This window comes from Ahaetulla prasina, chromosome 1, assembly GCF_028640845.1.
Source record: "Ahaetulla prasina isolate Xishuangbanna chromosome 1, ASM2864084v1, whole genome shotgun sequence".
NCBI lineage: Eukaryota > Metazoa > Chordata > Lepidosauria > Squamata > Colubridae > Ahaetulla > Ahaetulla prasina.
Window position 1 is genome coordinate 90,246,898 of NC_080539.1, and position 18,459 is coordinate 90,265,356.

The window sequence follows — 18,459 nt, forward strand, 5'->3', positions numbered from 1 at the left end:
ATAAATAATATAAAAAGCTATGATCTTAAATAATAAACTACAGCCAATAATACATTGACTTCTTTGATACATTTCTCTGATAGATATCTATGTTCAGCAAAACAATTTTATAACAAGAAAAATGTTGCCTCAGTGTATTATGAAATCAAATCTCAAAATTATGGCTAGTCAATAGTACTGTATAAACTAGTGAGATCTGATGCACCCTCTTTCTACTCACTTGGATGGAATAGATAGATTGCAGAGTTACTACTAGAGTGTACAAGAGCCATGCCATGCTTAACCATTTTTTTTTCTTAATAGCCCTCATTATAAACTGTTTCTGAAAATTCCACAAGTTAACCGAATCTTATAATTTTAAAAATCACTTACTACAGAGATGGGATGCTTTATTTAAATGAATTATTGCCTCATACTGCTCTCCAGACAATCATAAAAATTATCTGAAATATTCCTATTTCTCCTATAAATCTATTTATATGTCTTCTAAGTATGCACTAGTTATATATTACTCTTTTCAAATTAGAGAAAGTTGCTTTTTAAAAAGCAATTGATATCCTACATTCAATCTTATTTTTACATTACAGTGCATTATATACCAACAAGGCTTCAGATGAAAAATATTTTACTTGAACATATTTCCTTTCACTATATACAATGTAATACCACATGGAAGATAATATAACCTTAAGGAACATATATCAAACATCAATATGTCAATAATATTACTTACTGCGGGTACCAGTAATTTTTTTACTTCCTCCACAGCCCTCTTCAATTTGATTTCTGCTCTATTTTGAGCATCTTCCACAGTGATTAATACATGCAAATCTTCATTCAGATGTTCCCAATTGGGCTTGCCTCTGTTTTGTTCTTCCTAGAAAAATGAAAGATCACATTTAATTGGTTAACCTTAATTGCAACAAGTCAGATTACTGGACAATATTAGAACCATATATGAGTGTGTGTGCTTGTATGCTTCATTGTGCATTTTGTATTTCCGAAATCCCTAACAATTATCATCAAATGGCCCAAAAGCACTTTCTAATGCTAACAGAGAGAAGTCAACATAAAACTTTCTAGAGATTTAACTGAGTAAGAAAGACAAAAGAATAATTTGAGATCTAAGGATTTTCTCACTTTGTACTGCTATCATGACATAACTCAATTGAAAATAAGATACCATTATACATTCTCAGACTTCATTTGGGGGCAGAGAAAAAGTGACAATCACCTTAGGCCTCTCTTTCTTTTTTCTTTTTGCAAACCTCAGCATCTTCCAAACGCACTAATAGATCCTGCTCATTTCAATAACCCATTCTTGATATACTCAACTGAGTTCATTATTACTATATTTCCCTTTAATAGACGCTTATCTAGTAGTGTGCCACTTTATCACAAAAGCATGCCCACATATAGAAAGCATTAGCCTGCTTTATATGACTACTATAAAGATTATCTGATGGAGTGTTGGAGGGATGCACAAGGCTGGAGAGTGACCCAGGTTGGAGAAGGAAAAGCAATTTGGGGAGCATGAGGTATTTCAGTGGGTAAGGGACGCCTTGGGTGGTCTTAGGCAGATGGCCTGTTCCATCAGTATCCTCCCCCCCCCATGGCCTTCCCTACCCTGAAATACCTCATGTGCACTTAACGAGCCTCGCATTCGATTAATGAATGGGCAAAAAGAGGAGTGAATCTCCTTCAAGGTACGAGATTCAGTCCCACTAATCCTCGTGATACGAACGAAATAGGCAGGCTCCATTATATTCGTAACTCGAGGACTACCTGTACAGTGAAACCTTGTAAGTTGAGTGCAAATTACTGAGCTGTTCTTCAATTAACTTAGCAGATTTCATTATATAAATATGTAAACTGTTCTTTTCATTACTTTCCCACATACTTTAGACAAAATACTAAGAACTAAAATATAATTCCTTTATATACTGGAGTCACACAAATCAAATAGAAATCTCAGCAAACTCAAATGTGTATTAATATCCTTCACTAATAGAAACATTTGAACAAAATATTCCCGAGGATTAGGAAGGTGAGTATGGACCACTGTTTTCCATATCAAGCAAAGCAGGTAATTAATTACTATTCTGACATATTCCTTTATCATCAAAATGCACATCACTACTGTTATCTCAGAATCACTTTGCTGTGCTACATCAAAGCAAAGCCAATGTTTCAGGACCCCATTCACTCATTGAATACAGAAGCATATTTTTAGACACTATTATTACACATGCGGAAAAAAATCTAATTCTAAAATATAGAAAGGCGAACATGCAAATGTGATATTTTCTCCATAAAAGATTGCTTTTCATTTTCCAGTTCCAAGCAGCTATAGTTCACTTAATTTTGAATGCACAGTAATTAGGCATGCAAATAATCTAGAAGCACTTTGAAATTTTAGACTGTGTGCAATCAATCCTATTCTTTTTCTTCTGCACATAGAGACCTCTCAGAAGATAAATGTCTCCTATAAATCTGCCAGATGTCTTATTATAAATATCATACTATTAAGAAAATACACAATATTCACTAGGTATTATGGACTGGATCTAAATTTAGTTGTATACAAAGAGGCTGGATGCCAGAACACCACTGAACACCAAGTATCTGAAATGGCAAATTTAACATTTAAAATAAAGCAACATACTTCATAGAGAAGAGTACTTGAGAGAAAATGTAGATAAACATGGTGGTGCAGTGGTTAGAATGCAACATTGCAAACTAACTCTGGCCACATCCAGGATTCGATCCTGACTGGTGCAACCTGTGACTCAGACTGCCATCCTTCTGAAGTCAGTAAAGATTGTTGGGGGTAATATGCTGACATTTTAAATCATTCAGAGAGTGCTATAAAGCACTATGGAGCGGTACATAAGTGCTATTGCTGTTACTAAACTGGTATTAACTTATGCTGTCATAATTTAAGAGAAAATGTCTATAAAATGATATAGTGTTGGTATACGACACCAATAAAATTATCAAAACTATTTATAAAAGTATTTCAAACCAATGCTGAAGATGTGAAAAGCAGAAGGAGATATTTTATATGCATAGTGGACTTGTGAGAAAGGTAAGGAATTTTGGGTACCAGTTCATATAATCCTGCAAAAGATTTTAAGGATTAATACTCTGAAAAATCAGAACTTTTCTTATTGTGACTTATGGCACATTGATATTGTAGATGGTAACTGCAACAAAATTATTGTATGTACAACGATGAAAGAATAATAAAATCCCCACCATAGAGAAATGGACCATGATTATGTCAAAATTTGCAGAAATGGAGAAACTGATCTCATTGGTCAGAGAACAAACAACAAAAACTTTTTTTTGAACAACTAGAACTTTATATTGATTTTTTGCTGAAAGAAGAAATAAAATGAATTAATGATTTATAGATCTGAAGACTAAGTGAGGCCTAAGTGAAGGGGTGGAGGTCCTTGTAAAGTATTTAGGAGGGAACAATCATAGTTGCCCGCTGCCCAGAGTAGCTTTTGGTAAGATGGATGGATATACAAATTTGAAGGGTATTTTTTTTTAATTCTTTAAATTGAATGCAATGTAATTACCACTTAAGACATACATCAACTACATCTGGTAATAAAAATGGGTTGTGTTTTCAAAAAGAACCTTGTAACTGACTGCAAAACCTCTATGCTATAAAACCTCTTATCCAGACTGCTGGGATTTGCCACTGGGATTTGCCACTGACAGAGGCCCACTGTCTCTGTCTCAATCAAGAACTAGCCTAGGCATGGGAATCACTTCCATCTCTGTGACTGGTTCTCAGAAAAGTGAATCCGTAGGATTGTCTGATCATGAGGCCAAATCTTGGGCAGTCAGATTTGTTCCCAGGAGTGCAGTATTCTTTGTTTTATAAAGCAGAGACTTGAATAATGATGGGCAAAAGGTTGTTTGCTCTGGCCATAGGCCCTTGTCCTCAGATAGTTCTAGATCCTTTTGAACCTCTTCCTCCGAGAGTGAGGAATGATTCTACTCAGAAGAACCTGAGATATACTTTGGTTTGGAGAGTATATCTCCTGGGGGGCTAACAAATCCACTGAAACATGGGTCACCTGTTGATGACCAGTACGCACGAGAAATTCCAGCTGCACCGAAGCAGCTCTTTGGCTTGCATTAAGCCAGATGCTATTCCCTACTTAATTGCCTCAGAGATTAAAGCACCCATGTTGGTTTGAATTTGAGGCTCTTGGCTGCCCCTTGAATGTAGCCCTGCTGCAGTTGGGGTGAAGTTTGCCTCTCTGGAAAGAATTCTCTACCTCAAAGGTTGCTCCCAGGAAGCCCCTGTGTGGGATGGATCTGACACGTCCATCCAGTCTGAAGGACTGAGTCAAAAGCTGGACGCCCCTAGCAACAAAGGCAGGACTTGACAACTCTGACAGACTCAGTCCTTCAACTGAACAGACAAGTACAACCCATTCCTGGCTGCTGTCTCCACCACTATGGACAATTGCCTCCTGGCAATTTGACCGCTGATCTGCGGCCTTCAGCGAGCTTGAGCTAAAAACTTGTCACGCTGGGAAAAGACCAGCGGCTCCACCAGTCGAGACCAGGAGCCAGCTGGAATGCCTTTCTTCAACCAGTCCCTGTGGTGAGGATGAATCCAAGGATCAACTCTAAACACGACCATCCTTAGCTGGGACTGAGTCAAGAAGCTGGGAGACACAAGCAGAGGAGGTGTGTCATCACAACTTTGGCAGACTCAGTTCAATCAGGTAGCAGAAGGAATTAACCCATTCCTGGATACTATTTCCACCACAATGAAGAAGAACTCTGTAAATGTAAATTTTTATTTTGAATATTAGTGGGATATGTGTGTGTGTTTGTATTTCTTATAAAGTGAAAACTAAATACTATTGCCTTAAAGTTCTGATATAAAAATTAAATTAGTAGTCTTGAGATTAAAAAACAATTTATGTTTCATATCAAACTCTCAAAATATAGCAACTCTTTTATATAAAGAACCAGCCAGATGATCTCATCTGTTTTTCAGTGAAGGGTTATAACCATGGAATGAGTGGTGGAATTATAGTAAAGGTCTTTTTCTTAATAAGATACTGTATTTAGGATTTTTGCAATGAACATCTCAATCATAAATGTATAATAGAGGTGCCAAGATTACAGACCTCAAGCATTAAAATCAGTCATGGTTAACAATCATAGTTAACCATGATTGTTAACAGCTATTTCCAGTCAGTTTATATATTAGGGCTTGAAATATGTAATTTCTTTAAGTTTTTTGCAAAATTCAAATATACTATGAAGTTTTAACAGGCAGATTTTCTATTTTTTAAAAAAATACAGTTGCTACTCTATTCTTGAAAATAAAATTGCATTTAATTCTTTTTAATGTTAAATTTAATTCCCTCTACATTTGGATGGGTACAGATGTATTTTACAGAATCCCAATAAACATTGTACAACATACACACATCCTCTGTAAGTAAGCAAAGCCTCAAGATTTCCTTCAGGACACATAACATTTATATGTACAAACTATTTGGATAAAGCAAAGAACTTTTTTCCAAAGTACTGCACAATTTAGTAACAGAGTAAACTGTGGAGTATTTTATTAGTTTAATCAGTTAATTATATCGGAAATTCTGCCATCTGTGAAAAAGTTTTCCTGACAATCGATTGCTATTTTTGAATGAACTTACCTTCTTCTTGTCTCTCATGGACCCTTTGCCTCGGACCATTATCTTACATCCTGTTTCAGCTTCAAGTTGTTTAGCTGTTAGCCCTCTAGGCCCAAGAATTCTTCCAACAAAATTGAACTGAAATTTTAAAGAAGAAAAATAATTGCTCAGAACACAGTGAAAATAATTAACATGCAGCATTCTGTAAAACTTTGCCCTAGTACATGCCTATCATTCTGAATTATTCCTTCAAAACAATGAAAAAAACTTGTTAAAGTTAAAAAAATGCACTAGAAAATAGAAAAAAGCTAGTGTGGACAAAGTAAGTTACAACAGATGCTTAGATTACTATATATCAGTTACCATAATTGCTGAACAATTGACCATGTTAAAGGAATTGTAAATGCAACAAATTCAGTGAGCGCAGATATCCAGTACTTACAAGCTAGAAGGAGGAAAGTATTAATAAAAGCATTATTTGGTAAACTTGCCACATCATAGAGAAGGTCCATTACAGAAGTACAGGCAAGACTATTTTTTCTAGTGCAACATTGTGATTTAATTTTCCTTCTTATAGTGAAAGTGGGAAAACACTGTAATGGTGAGAGTGAAATCTGCTTGATAAACATTTGACAGGGAAGAATGATCTCTCCAACAAGCACATTTACCAAAGATGTAAGATTTTATTTCATGCTGGATATCAGTATCTATGGTAGCACCCGTTGTTTCAATTCAGGCCAGGCTTTCTCAGGACCATGTCAACCAAGACAATGGGGTCAATGGCACATGATATATCTAAGAATATGACTGGCTTCTATGACAACACAAAAGTCTTACTATATGGAAATCACCACCCTCAGCATCCAGGAATTTGATCCAGTATTTCAAATGGCAAAGCTGCATGCTGGCCTTCACAGAAATTAGGTCCAATACTAGTCTTGGTAGAAAATGGGATGTGCAATGGTTCATTTGCACAAAAACTCTCAAAGCTGAACTGAATCAGCTCTACAGAATCCACTCAGTGCAGCGGTGAAATGCTCCCAGTTTGGACCAGCTCACGCGATGCGGTAGCGATGGCGGCTGCTGGTTCGGAGGACTGGTAGCAAAAATCCCTGGCCCCGCCCCCCTGCCTCTGCTGAGCTGCACCATCAGCAGAGCTTTTTTCTTTTTTACTTTTAAAAGCCGGTTTTTCTTCAGCTGAAACATGCCTTTAAAAGTAAAAAAAAGCCTTTGAGGATCCCACCCATCAGCTGAGTTCGGCAGAGCCTTTAAACTTTTTTAAAAAAAATTTAAAGTCTCCTCTGGCGATTTCACCTGAGTTCCTCATCAGCAGAACCTTACTTGTACTCTTACTTGTAGAAAACATGTTTTCTACAAGTAAGAGTAGAGATTCTAAGGCATTTACCTGATTACTGATGAACGCATGGCTTTTTTCCCAGCCCGAAAGCAATTTCACTTTCAGCCCAGACAGAACAAATTGCTTAGCTAATCTATTTCTTCAGTGATCAACTAATGCTGGCTTGCTTTGCTGGCTGAGGAACTCTGGGAATTGAAGTCCATAATAAAATCAAATCAAATCAAATCAAATCATAAAATAAAATAATAAAATAAAATAAAATAAAATAAAATAAAATAAAATAAAATAAAATAAAATAAAATAATAAAATAAAATATTTGTGCAGCTTTCTGAGATTTGGTGTGTTTCTGTAGTGTTTCGCTCTAACTACACAAACACACAAAATCTCAGAAAGCTGTATGTGGCATTTTGTGTGTGTGTGTGTGTTTGTGCGAGTTGTGTTGTGTGTGTGTAAAGTGTGAAAGTTGGTTTTTGAGCTTTTTGTGGCTGTGTGAAGTGTGAAGTGCAGCTGCTTTTACATTGTGTGTGAGTCAGTTGTGTTGTGTTGTGTTGTGTGTGTGTAAAGTGTGAAAGTTGGTTTTTGGTACCTCTTATTGTTTTTTATACTTTGTTTATTATTTTTATTATTTATTGTTATTGACCACACCCACCCAGTCATCTGACCACCAAGCCACGCCCACCAATTAAGCCACGCCCACAGAACCGGTAGGGAAAATTTTTAGATTTCACCCCTGACTCAGTGACTCTATACCATCAAACAGGTGGACGATGACCTGAAGTCTGAAAATTTCTATTGTAGCTGGTTATCACCATTAGCAAAATAAAAAATTATATTTAAAGTTTATCAGTGATGATAACGGTGATGTCTCTTTTCTGCAGATTCCAGGTCAACAAGGCTTAGAATAATATATTCTTTTATATGTTTTTGTAGGTTTTCACGGGTATATGTATGCAGGTTTTGGTATGTTCGGGTCTTTTCCCGTGTAAGATTGGAAGTATTTAGGCAACGTTTCGATGGGATCTCACTCATCATCTTCAGATGATGATGAAGATGATGAGTGAGTGAGATCTCATCGAAACATTGCCTAAATACTTCCAATCTTACACGAGAAAAGACCCGAACATACCAAAACCTACATACACACACACATATATATGAATACTATATTTTTAGAATAATATATCTAAATGCTTAAAGAATTCAATTTGATAAACGGTAAGGCCATTCATTTTTTACGAGTGGCAGGAATAATAGGCCATTTAGGAAAGGTGACTAGTTTTGTTAGTAGACTAGTACTTATTAATTACTAGCAGATAACAGAAACTATCTCAGATCTACTCTGTGTTACCAAGAGAGTTGTTATATTGGAATATAGATGAGTACAAACAAATCTATTACTTAATAAGAAAAGGAAGAAATGTAAGCTTTGCCCATTTGTGAATGTTGATTATGGGTGGGGAAAAAAACACCTAAAGCACTAGAGCAACACAGTTACAGTGCCTTTGTATTGTTTCATCCTCTGCAACAAAAAGTGAAAAAAAAATTCCCCCGAACCTAGCTTTAGAGATTGAATCAAAGTCTGCCTGTCAAGCAGTAAGAGACAATGTAAAGGATTCCACATGCCTATTATTTTTTTCAGTTTGAAGATGAAGGAGAAGTATGAAGTGCTAACTGTCCTTCTCTGAAACCACCTTGTTCTTCCATCAGGATGTTATGCTGTATCATCCTGTTTTGAGTTTGCCAAGGATGGTGCCAACTGTACCAGAGGTGGATTTCAGCAGGTTCTGACCAGTTCTGAAGAACCAGTAGTGGAAATTTTGAGTAGTTCAGAGAACTGGTAGTAAAATTTCTGACTGGCCCCGCCCCCATCTATTCTCTGCCTCTCTGAGGCAGATGGAGAGGAAATGGGGATTTTATAGTAACCTTCCCCTGGAGTGGGGTGGGAATGGAGATTTTACAGTATCCTTCCCCTGCCATGCCCATCAAGCCACACCCACCAAGCAATGCCATGCCCATCAAGCCACACCCACAGAACCGGTAGTAAAAAAAATTTGAAACCCACCACTGAACTGTACCCTTGCTCAACAGGCTTAGCAAGCTGATGTTAATTTGCTCCTTATCTCATTTTTGGTATATTGGGATTATAATAAATCAATTCCAATCTGGAAAGAGGGATCAATATATATAAATAATAATGCCAGAATCAGCATTCCATATTTGCCTTTAGCATTTCTGCTAAGCCCTTCCAACCTCGAAACAACACTAGAGGTCACTTTGCTGTCATAGCAGATAATAATAATACAATGAAACTTTGGTGAATCAAGGTGTGAAAATGTTTGGCTTATGCTTCAGAAACCATCAAGCAATAAGCATGAACAGAAGCTTTTAGAAAGGAAAAAATCAAGATACAGGTAGTCTTCAACTTACGATAGTTCATTTAATGACCGTTCGAAGTTATAACAGCACTGAAAAAAGTGACATGGCCATTTTACACACTTATGACCGCTGCAGCATCTCCATCAATGTGATTTAATTTGGATGCTTGACAACTGGTTCATATTTATGATGTGAGTGTCCCGGGTTCATGTGCTCATCTTTTGTGACTTTCTGACTAACAGAGTCAATGGGAAAGCTAGATTGACTTAACAAGGGTGTTACTAATTTAACAACTGCAATGACTCACTGAACAACTGTTGTTCAAATGAGAGACAAATGTCTATTCCCTTCTCTCTCTCTCCTTAATCAGATGATCTGTAGACAATTTCTGAACGTGAATATTCATCACTAGCTTTATAGTGATCAGGAAGCATCACTATTAGGCTGAGTAGCAATCCAAAGAGGCACTATTACAAATCAGACTAATCAATACCAGATCAAAATCTTATAGTAGCTAAAAACTGTTTACTGTTTACTGCATAGGAATATATTCATCAACCTAACTCCGTGATGGTGAACTTACGGCACACGTGCCACCCTGATGGCCCACTGATATGTAGCCATATCAATGGGTATGCGAGCTCAGCTCTGGGCCTTATGGGCCCACCAGAAGTAGGGAAACAGGCTGTTTCCTGCCTCCGGAGGGCCTGGGTGGTGGTGGGGAAGGCCCATTTTTCTCTCATACCTGGCTCCAGAGCCTCTCTATGACTGTGGGGAGGGCAAAAATGGCCTTTCCCACCCTCCAGAGGCACTCCAGAGGCCAGAAATGGCCCTTTTCCCAACTTCCGGTTGGACAGGAAGGGATGTTTTTTGCTGCCCCCAGCCTTCAGAACCTCTCTAAGAGCAGCACCTCCGCCCTTTCCACCAAAATATTTTGTATAACCTTCGAGACAAGGGGAAGGGGAGAAAAGGCATATAGGAGTTCCCGCAGCCAAGGGCTGCAAAGCGCATCAATCCCTTACGTCTCACGAAAAAACTTGGTAGTTGGCCGTTGTCTTGGGTGGCAAAGTGGTCCACAGCTGGTCCTACGAAGCACTCTGTCAGCTCCTGAAACAAAGTCGGATGCAGACGCCACTCCGAATGATCGACTCTGGCCCTGCTAAGCCAATCTGCCTGTACATTTGTGGCCCCTGAAATATGCTCCGTCCTTAGCAACAAATGGAGCCTCTCCACCCAGAGACATAGAGGGAGAGGAGGCACGTCTTGTCGATTCTGTTTGGGATGAGTTTGACCTTGTGGCTCCCAAGGACGTGGACAGGTTGTTGGGGAGGCTCCGCGCCACTACATGTTTATTGGATCCGTGTCCTTCCTGGCTGGTGCTGGCCACTCAGGAGGTGACACGAGGCTGGCTCCAGAGGATCATAAATGCTTCTTTGTTGGAAGGGGTTTTCCCTGCCGTCTTGAAAGAGGCGGTGGTGAGACCCCTCCTTAAGAAGCCCTCTTTGGACCCGGCTATTTTGGGAAATTATCGGCCAGTCTCCAACCTTCGCTTTGTTGCGAAGGTTGTAGAGAGTGCTGTGGCGCGTCAGTTACCCCAATACCTGGAAGAATCCGTCTATCTGGACCCGTTCCAGTCCGGCTTCCGACCCGGCTACAGCACGGAGACAGCTTTGGTCGCATTGGTGGATGATCTCTGGAGGGCCAGGGACAGGGGTTATTCCTCTGCCCTGGTCCTATTAGACCTCTCAGCGGCTTTTGATACCATCGACCATGGTATCTTGCTGCGCCGGCTGGGGGGATTGGGAGTGGGAGGCACCGTTTATCGGTGGTTCTCCTCCTATCTCTCCGACCGGTCGCAGACGGTGTTGACAGGGGGGCGGAGGTCGACCGCGAGGGCCCTCACTTGTGGGGTGCCGCAGGGGTCGATTCTCTCGCCCCTTCTGTTCAACATCTATATGAAGCCGTTGGGTGAGATCATCAGTGGCTTTGGGGTGAAGTACCATCAATGCGCTGATGACACTCAGCTGTACTTCTCCACCCCAGGTCACCCCAATGAAGTTGTTGAAGTGCTGTCCCGGTGTTTGGAAGCCGTACGGGTCTGGATGGGGAGAAACAGGCTCAAGCTCAATCCCTCCAAGACGGAGTGGCTGTGGATGCCGGCATCTCGATTCAGTCAGCTGCAGTTGCAGCTGACTGTTGGAGGCGAGTTATTGGCCCCAAAGGATAGGGTGCGCAACTTAGGTGTCCTCCTGGATGAGCGGCTGTCGTTTGAAGACCATTTGACGGCCGTCTCCAGGGGGGCCTTCCACCAGGTCCGCCTGGTTCGGCAGTTGCGCCCCTTCCTTGATCGGGATGCCTTGTGCACAGTCACTCACGCACTCGTTACCTCTCGCTTGGATTATTGTAATGCTCTCTACATGGGGCTCCCCTTGAGGTGCACTCGAAGGCTTCAGCTAGTCCAGAATGCAGCTGCGCGGGTGATAGAGGGAGAGTCGCGTACCTCCCACATAACACCTCTCCTGCGCAGACTGCACTGGCTACCTGTGGCTTTTCGGGTGCACTTTAAGGTTTTGGTTATGACCTTTAAAGCGCTCCATGGCTTAGGGCCTGGGTACTTACGGGACCGCCTACTGTTACCATATGCCTCCCACCGACCCGCACGCCTCACAGAGAGGACTTCTCAGGGTGCCGTCCGCCAAGCAATGTCGGCTGGCGGCCCCAGGGAAGGTCCTTCTCTGTGGGGCTCCACACTCTGGAACGAACTTCCCCGGTTTACGCCAAATACCTGACCTTGGACCTTTCGCGAACTGAAGACGCATCTTTTTATTCGCGCGGGGCTGGCTTAAATTTTATGGATTTTATAGTTTTTTATTATTAATTTTAAACGGGGTTTTAATTTCTATATATTTTAAATTTTTAGGCAAATTATAATAAGGTTTTTAATGTTGTATTTTATAGAATATTGTCTTGTCTGTTTTTATTTGCCTGTACACCGCCCTGAGTCCTTCGGGAGAAGGGCGGTATAAAAATCAAATAAATGAAATGAAAAAATAGTCATTCTGTCTCTCTCATAAGGGTCCTGGAGTGGGTTCCTCCCTGACAGTTAATGTGTGCCTTAGTGACCATATTGTCAGTCAGAATCAAGACATGTCTGCCTGACATTATGTCCTGGAACTGTTTTGAGGGCCAGGTGTACTGCCCTGAGTTCCAGCCAGTTTATCTTGTGGCCCAGGTCTGCCTGTGGCCACTGTCCTTGGGCCATCCTATTTTGGAGATGTGCTCCCCAGCCAAAGAGACTGGTGTCTGTTGTAACTGTCAGGTGTTCCGGTTCTTTGAAGAAACTTCCCTTTGAAATTGCCCTGAAAGCCCATCATCGTAAGGAACGGATCACCTCCGGTGGTACCCTGACCTTGGACGGGGAATTGCTTCTGGTAAGGCAAGAGGAACCACTGGAGCGACCCGGCATGCAGGTGTGCCCAAGGCATGACGGAATGCAGAACACCATCCTACCCAGGAGCTCCGAGACGGTGGCCAGGGGTACCGTACGTTCCCTCCTGACCTGACCTACCAATTCTTTTATACTTGTCTGGCGCTCCTGGGAGATGTGTATTTTGCACGCAATGGTGTCTATTTCCGCTCCTAAATGAAGCAACCAATTTGTTGGCATCAAATGGCTCTTGGTGTAATTATAGAAAACCTGTGGCTTCCGACCCGGTTACAGCACAGAGACAGCTTTGGTCGCATTGGTGGATGATCTCTGGAGGGCCAGGGACAGGGGTTATTCCTCTGCCCTGGTCCTATTAGACCTCTCAGCGGCTTTTGATACCATCGACCATGGTATCTTGCTGCGCCGGCTGGGGGGATTGGGAGTGGGAGGCACCGTTTATCGGTGGTTCTCCTCTTATCTCTCCGACCGTCGCAGACGGTGTTGACAGGGGCGGAGGTCACCGCGAGGGCCCTCACTTGTGGGGTGCCGCAGGGTCGATTCTCTCGCCTTCTGTTCAACATCTATATGAAGCCGTTGGGTGAGATCATCAGTGGCTTTGGGGTGAAGTACCATCAATGCGCTGATGACACTCAGCTGTACTTCTCCACCCCAGGTCACCCCAATGAAGTTGTTGAAGTGCTGTCCCGGTGTTTGGAAGCCGTGCGGGTCTGGATGGGGAGAAACAGGCTCAAGCTCAATCCCTCCAAGACGGAGTGGCTGTGGATGCCGGCATCTCGATTCAGTCAGCTGCAGCTGCAGCTGACTGTTGGAGGCAGTTATTGGCCCCAAAGGATAGGGTGCGCAACTTAGGTGTCCTCCTGGATGAGCGGCTGTCGTTTGAAGACCATTTGACGGCCGTCTCCAGGGGGGCCTTCCACCAGGTCCGCCTGGTTCGGCAGTTGCGCCCCTTCCTTGATCGGGATGCCTTGTGCACAGTCACTCACGCACTCGTTACCTCTCGCTTGGATTATTGTAATGCTCTCTACATGGGGCTCCTTGAGGTGCACCCGAAGGCTTCAGCTAGTCCAGAATGCAGCTGCGCGGGTGATAGAGGGAGAGTCGCGTACCTCCCACATAACACCTCTCCTGCGCAGACTGCACTGGCTACCTGTGGCTTTTCGGGTGCACTTTAAGGTTTTGGTTATGACCTTTAAAGCGCTCCATGGCTTAGGGCCTGGGTACTTACGGGACCGCCTACTGTTACCATATGCCTCCCACCGACCCGTGCGCTCTCACAGAGAGGGACTTCTCAGGGTGCCGTCCGCCAAGCAATGTCGGCTGGCGGCCCCCAGGGGAAGGTCCTTCTGTGGGGCTCCACACTCTGGAACGAACTTCCCCGGTTTACGCCAAATACCTGACCTTGGACCTTTCGCGAACTGAAGACGATCTTTTATTCGCGGGCTGGCTTAAATTTTATGGATTTTATAGTTTTTTATTATTAATTTTAAACGGGGTTTTAATTTCTATATATTTTAAATTTTTAGGCAAATTATAATAAGGTTTTTAATGTTGTATTTTATAGAATATTGTCTTGTCTGTTTTTATTTGCCTGTACACCGCCCTGAGTCCTTCGGGAGAAGGGCGGTATAAAAATCAAATAAATGAAATGAAAAAATAGTCATTCTGTCTCTCTCATAAGGGTCCTGGAGTGGGTTCCTCCCTGACAGTTAATGTGTGCCTTAGTGACCATATTGTCAGTCAGAATCAAGACATGTCTGCCTGACATTATGTCCTGGAACTGTTTTGAGGGCCAGGTGTACTGCCCTGAGTTCCAGCCAGTTTATCTTGTGGCCCAGGTCTGCCTGTGGCCACTGTCCTTGGGCCATCCTATTTTGGAGATGTGCTCCCCAGCCAAAGAGACTGGCGTCTGTTGTAACTGTCAGGTGTTCCGGTTCTTTGAAGAAACTTCCCTTTGAAATTGCCCTGGAAGCCCATCATCGTAAGGAACGGATCACCTCCGGTGGTACCCTGACCTTGGACGGGGAATTGCTTCTGGTAAGGCAAGAGGAACCACTGGAGCGACCCGGCATGCAGGTGTGCCCAAGGCATGATGGAATGCAGAACACCATCCTACCCAGGAGCTCCGAGACGGTGGCCAGGGGTACCGTACGTTCCCTCCTGACCTGATCTACCAATTCTTTTATACTTGTCTGGCGCTCCTGGGAGATGTGTATTTTGCACGCAATGGTGTCTATTTCCGCTCCTAAATGAAGCAACCAATTTGTTGGCATCAAATGGCTCTTGGTGTAATTATAGAAAACCTGTGGTCCTGAAGGACCTAGATGGTGATTCTGATTCACCTTGTTGTGTCTCGCCCGCTCCCGCTCCCGCTCCCCCTGCCGCAGCCGGGCCCCTCTTATCTCCTGCCAGACGCTGATAGTTCGGAAGAATGTCCTGGCATGCCTCCAGGCCCCAGCCCTGGCACCATGCCCGGACAGGCTGAGCAAGACGAAGGGCCTGACATGCCTTCAGCCCCCAGTCCTGGCACCATGCCCAGGCAAATGGAGCAACTAAACCCCTCCCCCACAGCATGTGAGCCTGAAGAATGTGAGGCCAGTCATGAGCTAGGATTGCCAACAGCTGGAGGCTGGAGAGATCCTCGCTTCCGGAGAGTTGAGAGGCGACTTCAGCAAAAGGAAGGGAGGGGCAGGCTTGGATAAGCCACACCCCATGGCCTATATAAAGGATCTGCTTTCTGGCATTCTCTGAGTCAGGCAAAGTCTAACTTGGATTGCTGAAGTCACTTCCTGGTCTCCTGCCTGCCTTGAGAACTCTGATAGAACTTTGGCAGAGCTACAGAGACACATTTGATATGGACTTCCCCGACCCGGCCGTCAGCGGAGGAGTGGGACACGACACACCTGGGGCTTAGAGGCAGACTGGATCAGGATATTGTCCCAGTAGCACTGGACATGCACAAGAAGAGCCCGAAGATGTGCCACCAACGCAGCCAATAGTTTTGTGAACGCCCTGGGAGCTGACGATAGGCCAAATAGCAAGGCCCTATACTGATAATGTCATCCTCCATAAGAAAAAGGGAGATACTGTCTGTGTTCTGGTAAAATAGGAACATGCAGGTAAGCTTCTGACAAGTCAATGGAGGTAAGGAAGTTGCCCTCTCTGACTCCTTCCAAAATGGACTGAAGTGACTGCATCTTGAACCACCTATAGGTGACAAGGCAGTTTAGCCGTTTCAGGTACCAGAACTGCCCTCCACCACCACCATCCTGAGGCCTTTGGAATCACAAAGAGGATGGAATAGAATCCCATCCTCTCTTGGTCCCCTGGAACCGGCTGGATTGCATGAATATCCAGCAGATGTTGAATAGCAGTTTCCATAAGGACCCTCTTCGACCTGTCCTATAAAATAAGACAGCAAATGAAAAACCTCAGGGGTGTGGAGAGGAACTCTAGGGAGAGGCCCAATCCGACCATCTCCAGGACCCAGGCATCCATGGTAATGTTTTCCCAATGGCTGGCAAAAAAGGCCAGGCAGCCGCCAATGGGAGCGTTGGTGGTGCAGTTATTTCTGGCGTCTGAAGGAATGACTTCGTTCCCCACAAAAGGGCCATTTGGGGGGAAACTGTTTATACCTCCCTGCCCTGTCCTGTTGCTGGTCCTGCCTCTGAAAGAAGGGGTGCTGTGAGCGTGATGGCCCAAACCCGTTGTCCGACCCCCGAAAAGATTGGTGGTGAAAATAAGGCAGTGGGCGGGAATCCGCTCATCGGGATAGGTATGGGAGGATCTTACGTCTGTCTCTGGACTCAACCAGAATCAGATCCAAGGAGTCTCTGAACAACCTCTCCCCTGTGAACAGGGCAGAGGCCAGCCTCCACTTATGTTTGGCATACACCTGCCACTGGAGAAGCCACAGTAGTCTTCTGGTAGCCACTGAAGAGGTGATGGCCTTTGACGCGTTGAATATGGCGTCTGCTGAGAATTCCATAGCTGCTGCTAATTTATTAAGGTCTTGATGAGACCTTGTGTCCCCCGTGGGAATTCTGTCCTGCAGTTGCCGCAAGCAGAGCAATGAAGCCCTATTAAAAAAGGAAGCTGCTGTGGACGCTTTAACCGCCCAAGCAGCAGCCTGGTGGGCCCTCCTAGGCAACTGCTCCGCATGTTTGTCTTCAGGCCAGAGGGCATCTTTCGGCGAATCTGTCATTACAGAAGGTGCAGCTAACACTGCCACTGGGGGATCCACTACAGGTACCTGAAGTGCCTTAGATAGGTCTGGACCCATGTTATAAAATCTCTTGTCCAGATTGCTGGGATTTGCTCCTGCCCCTGGAGAGGCCCACTGCCTCTGTACAACATCCAAAAACAGCCTGGGCAAAGTAACCACTTCGGCCCTCTGTTGTCGGTTCAGAGAACAGCAAGTCCAGAGTATCAGCAGCCTCTGATGTTGGATCTGGCATTGGCAGATGGGTTCCCATTCGAGCAGTATTTTTTGCTTTAAAAAGCAAAGATTTGAATAAAATCTTAACATGCAGCTTATTGAATCAGATTTTTAATTGAATATTGTATTTTAAAATTTTTCGATATCTATGTTTTCTTTATGCTGTACAGCTCGGAGAAGGGCAGTATAAAAATATGAAAATAAATAAATAAATAAATAAATAAATAAATAAATAAATAAATAAATAAATAAATAAATAAATAAATAAATAAATAAGGCTGGACGAAAAAGGCAGCAAAGAGCCTTTGTCCTCTGACAATTATAGGTCTCTGTGTCTCTCTTCCTCCAAGGGTGACTGATTAAAGGAAGTAGGGGAGTATGATTCCTGTGTAGCCAAAAAGTCCCCTGAAGCCTGGGCCAGTGTTGGGAGATCTGGAGGCAAGGGGCGGTCAGATTGAACTGAAGCAGCTCTCTGGTTTTGTTGTAAGCCGGCTATTCTCTGCTTAATTGCCTCTGAAATCAAGGGTCCCATACCAGCAGGGAGTTGAAGCTCCTGTGTTCTCCCTGAGCGGAGCCCCTCTGCAGCTGGGGTAAAGGTTGCCTCTATGGATGAGGCTTTCTGCCTTAAAGGCTGTTGCAAGGCACCTACAATAAAAAAGAGTTCTGGAAGTGAGCCAAAATAGATCTCACTGTTGCTGGGCAGATTGAAACCTGCAGCAAAAAGCTGCTCTCCAGCGTCATCTGGAAACCATGTTTGTGGAGGTCAGCTGTCAAAAATGTCAGGCAGCTCCAACGGTTGTCCTGCAATTTGGCGGAAACCAGCCTGAGAGACAGCTTGGGGTGCTTCCCTTCGGTGGTCAGTTTCCTTCTGCACCCTGGCCACTTTGTGGTCTATCCCCTTTTGGCGCCATGCAGCCTCACGTTCTGCAACCTTACAAGTCTTTCGCATAGGACTTGGGAGCTCTTAGAGAGCTTTGCCGAGGGTCTCTTGCTTGCAGGCCTCAGTCCCGAGGCCCCTGCAGCCTTGCCGATCTGACTAGAGAGAGCCGAGCTTCCCTCTGCCGAAGCGACTCCCTCCGCTTAAAGCAGCAGCTGCTTTCTCCATTTTGAATCTGCCACCTAGCAGGCTTACCCAGCAAGGGCACTGCTGCCAAAAATGTGATG

At 43.5% G+C, this 18,459-nt stretch overlaps 1 protein-coding gene across 7 annotated transcripts in view; it reads right to left on the reverse strand.

The window, feature by feature from the left end:
- QKI (QKI, KH domain containing RNA binding) overlaps positions 1-18,459 on the reverse strand; it is a 135,954-nt gene that overhangs the window by 58,096 nt on the left and 59,399 nt on the right. For all 7 annotated transcript variants that reach the window (XR_009153306.1, XR_009153305.1, XM_058168104.1 and 4 more), the window contains exons 3-4: positions 5,700-5,816; positions 734-877 (exon numbers count right to left, since the gene is read on the reverse strand). Coding sequence is in view for 5 of the 7 variants with exons in the window: in XM_058168104.1 (XP_058024087.1) it covers positions 734-877; positions 5,700-5,816 (261 nt within the window). In the remaining 2 variants the exon portion in view is untranslated. The remainder of the gene's footprint in view (positions 1-733; positions 878-5,699; positions 5,817-18,459) is intronic.